General features: G+C 52.3%; 1 protein-coding gene across 1 annotated transcript in view; it reads left to right on the top strand.

The window, feature by feature from the left end:
• Positions 1 to 1,553, top strand: part of NDOR1 (NADPH dependent diflavin oxidoreductase 1) — a 13,051-nt gene that overhangs the window by 11,329 nt on the left and 169 nt on the right. Inside the window, 1 exon segment of the mRNA XM_009869303.1 lies at positions 780 to 816. Within this exon segment, the coding sequence (XP_009867605.1) occupies positions 780 to 816 (37 nt within the window).

Raw genomic sequence — 1,553 nt, 5'->3', positions numbered from 1 at the left:
GGTGCCTCCGGGGGTGAGCCTGGCCTCGCCGCATTCCTGGGAGAAGGAGATTTTTGTTTACTTCCCAGGAAGCAGAGGCCAGGCCGCCCACCGGTCCCTCGCTCGCTGCCGCCTGCTCTGACGTGCCTCAGCTCTTCTGGGGCCTTTAACCTAAACCACTGCTTCCTACCCGCGGATCTGGGGTTCGCGTTTGGTTTCCTCCGTCAAGCTGGACTTGGGGTTGTGCCCAAAAGCTGAGCCCATTGGGTGACCACTGGGCACGGTGTCTCCATGGCTCTATCCTCTCCTTCTTCCATCCTCTTTGCTACTTTCTGGTGCTGACAGAGACACCCCGGGGGCTACTAAAAAAAAAAGGATCAGCATCTTGGAAAGGGCGAGGTGCAGGTGGGCTAGCCTGAAAATGGCCTTTTTTTCTTCCTTAAAAATAGCATTTGCGGTTTCAGCCACACGTAGGAGAAAGATGGGAAAAATGGATCTCGGGCTTTGCGCCCCTGGATCCCGTACCCCGTGTATCTGCCTTCCCTGGGGCTGGGCCTGGGGAGCTGGAACTGTATCTGCTCTATGATTGTGCCCGGCTTATCTTGCCCAAGGACAAAAAGGTTGAAAATGTCTCTCTTTCTCTGCAAAAAATAGGTATTTGACATGTTTTCTGTCACAAGCTAGGCTACATTATCTTGCACTTGCATATCAGTGCCTGACTCAGAAACAATATGACTCTTCCAAAAAAAGAAGACCTCCTTTCTGTGTATTTTAGGACTTTAATCAGCTTCAAACGCAAGTCAGAATTCTGCCTTATTCTTGGGAAACAGCAAGGACGTTGCCAGATGCTCGTGCCAATTGGAGCAGCCTGGGAGATTTTTTATTAGATGTTTTTTGTCGCACAGTCAGTTCATCAAATGAAGCTCTCCAGGAAAAGGCTTGAATTTCTTATTTCCCATAAGAAATAGTTGCGCTTGGAAGTGTTGGATCCTGTTCGAGTGTTTTCTACGTGGGAGCTTGTGTTTTCTTCGCTGTTTCTGAGGTTTCAGCCAGCTTTGGGTTACAAACGTCGCCATCCAGTCAGTTCAGGTTTCTTGAGAGGATGGACAGAAGCAACTGCTTCTTCGCAGCAGTCATCTTTCCCACTCGGGATCAGACATGTTTTACATTGAATGTTCCCTGAGATGAAAGGATGGTTTCCTGCCCTCCTGCCGATAAATTACAACCCCCCCCCCTGCCGATAAATTACAACTCCTCCATATTCCCCGTGTCCCCCTGATGAGGCTGACGGGAAACAGAGCAACACGGGGGCCAGAGTTAAGGCTACTGAGCTGTGATGCTCTTTCACCAGGGACTGGGTTGCACGGCCATGTCTTTGCCTCCAACCGCCAGCGCTGAAAAGCCCAGCGTGGATAACGGCACCGCGCTCTAGGGAGTGGTACGAGCTGCCTCTCACAGCCTGGCATTTACCCGGTGCCAGGCAGCCCCTGTCACAGGGTGAGGCAGGTTCCCACTGCCCTGGTGCAGTGAGTGGGTGCTGGGGCTGGTGGGTTCGGCCGCAGGGACTGCGCTGG

Source organism: Apaloderma vittatum, unplaced genomic scaffold (genome assembly GCF_000703405.1).
Source record: "Apaloderma vittatum isolate BGI_N311 unplaced genomic scaffold, ASM70340v1 scaffold25785, whole genome shotgun sequence".
NCBI classification, from domain to species: domain Eukaryota; kingdom Metazoa; phylum Chordata; class Aves; order Trogoniformes; family Trogonidae; genus Apaloderma; species Apaloderma vittatum.
This window is presented reverse-complemented; position numbering and strand designations above follow the sequence as displayed.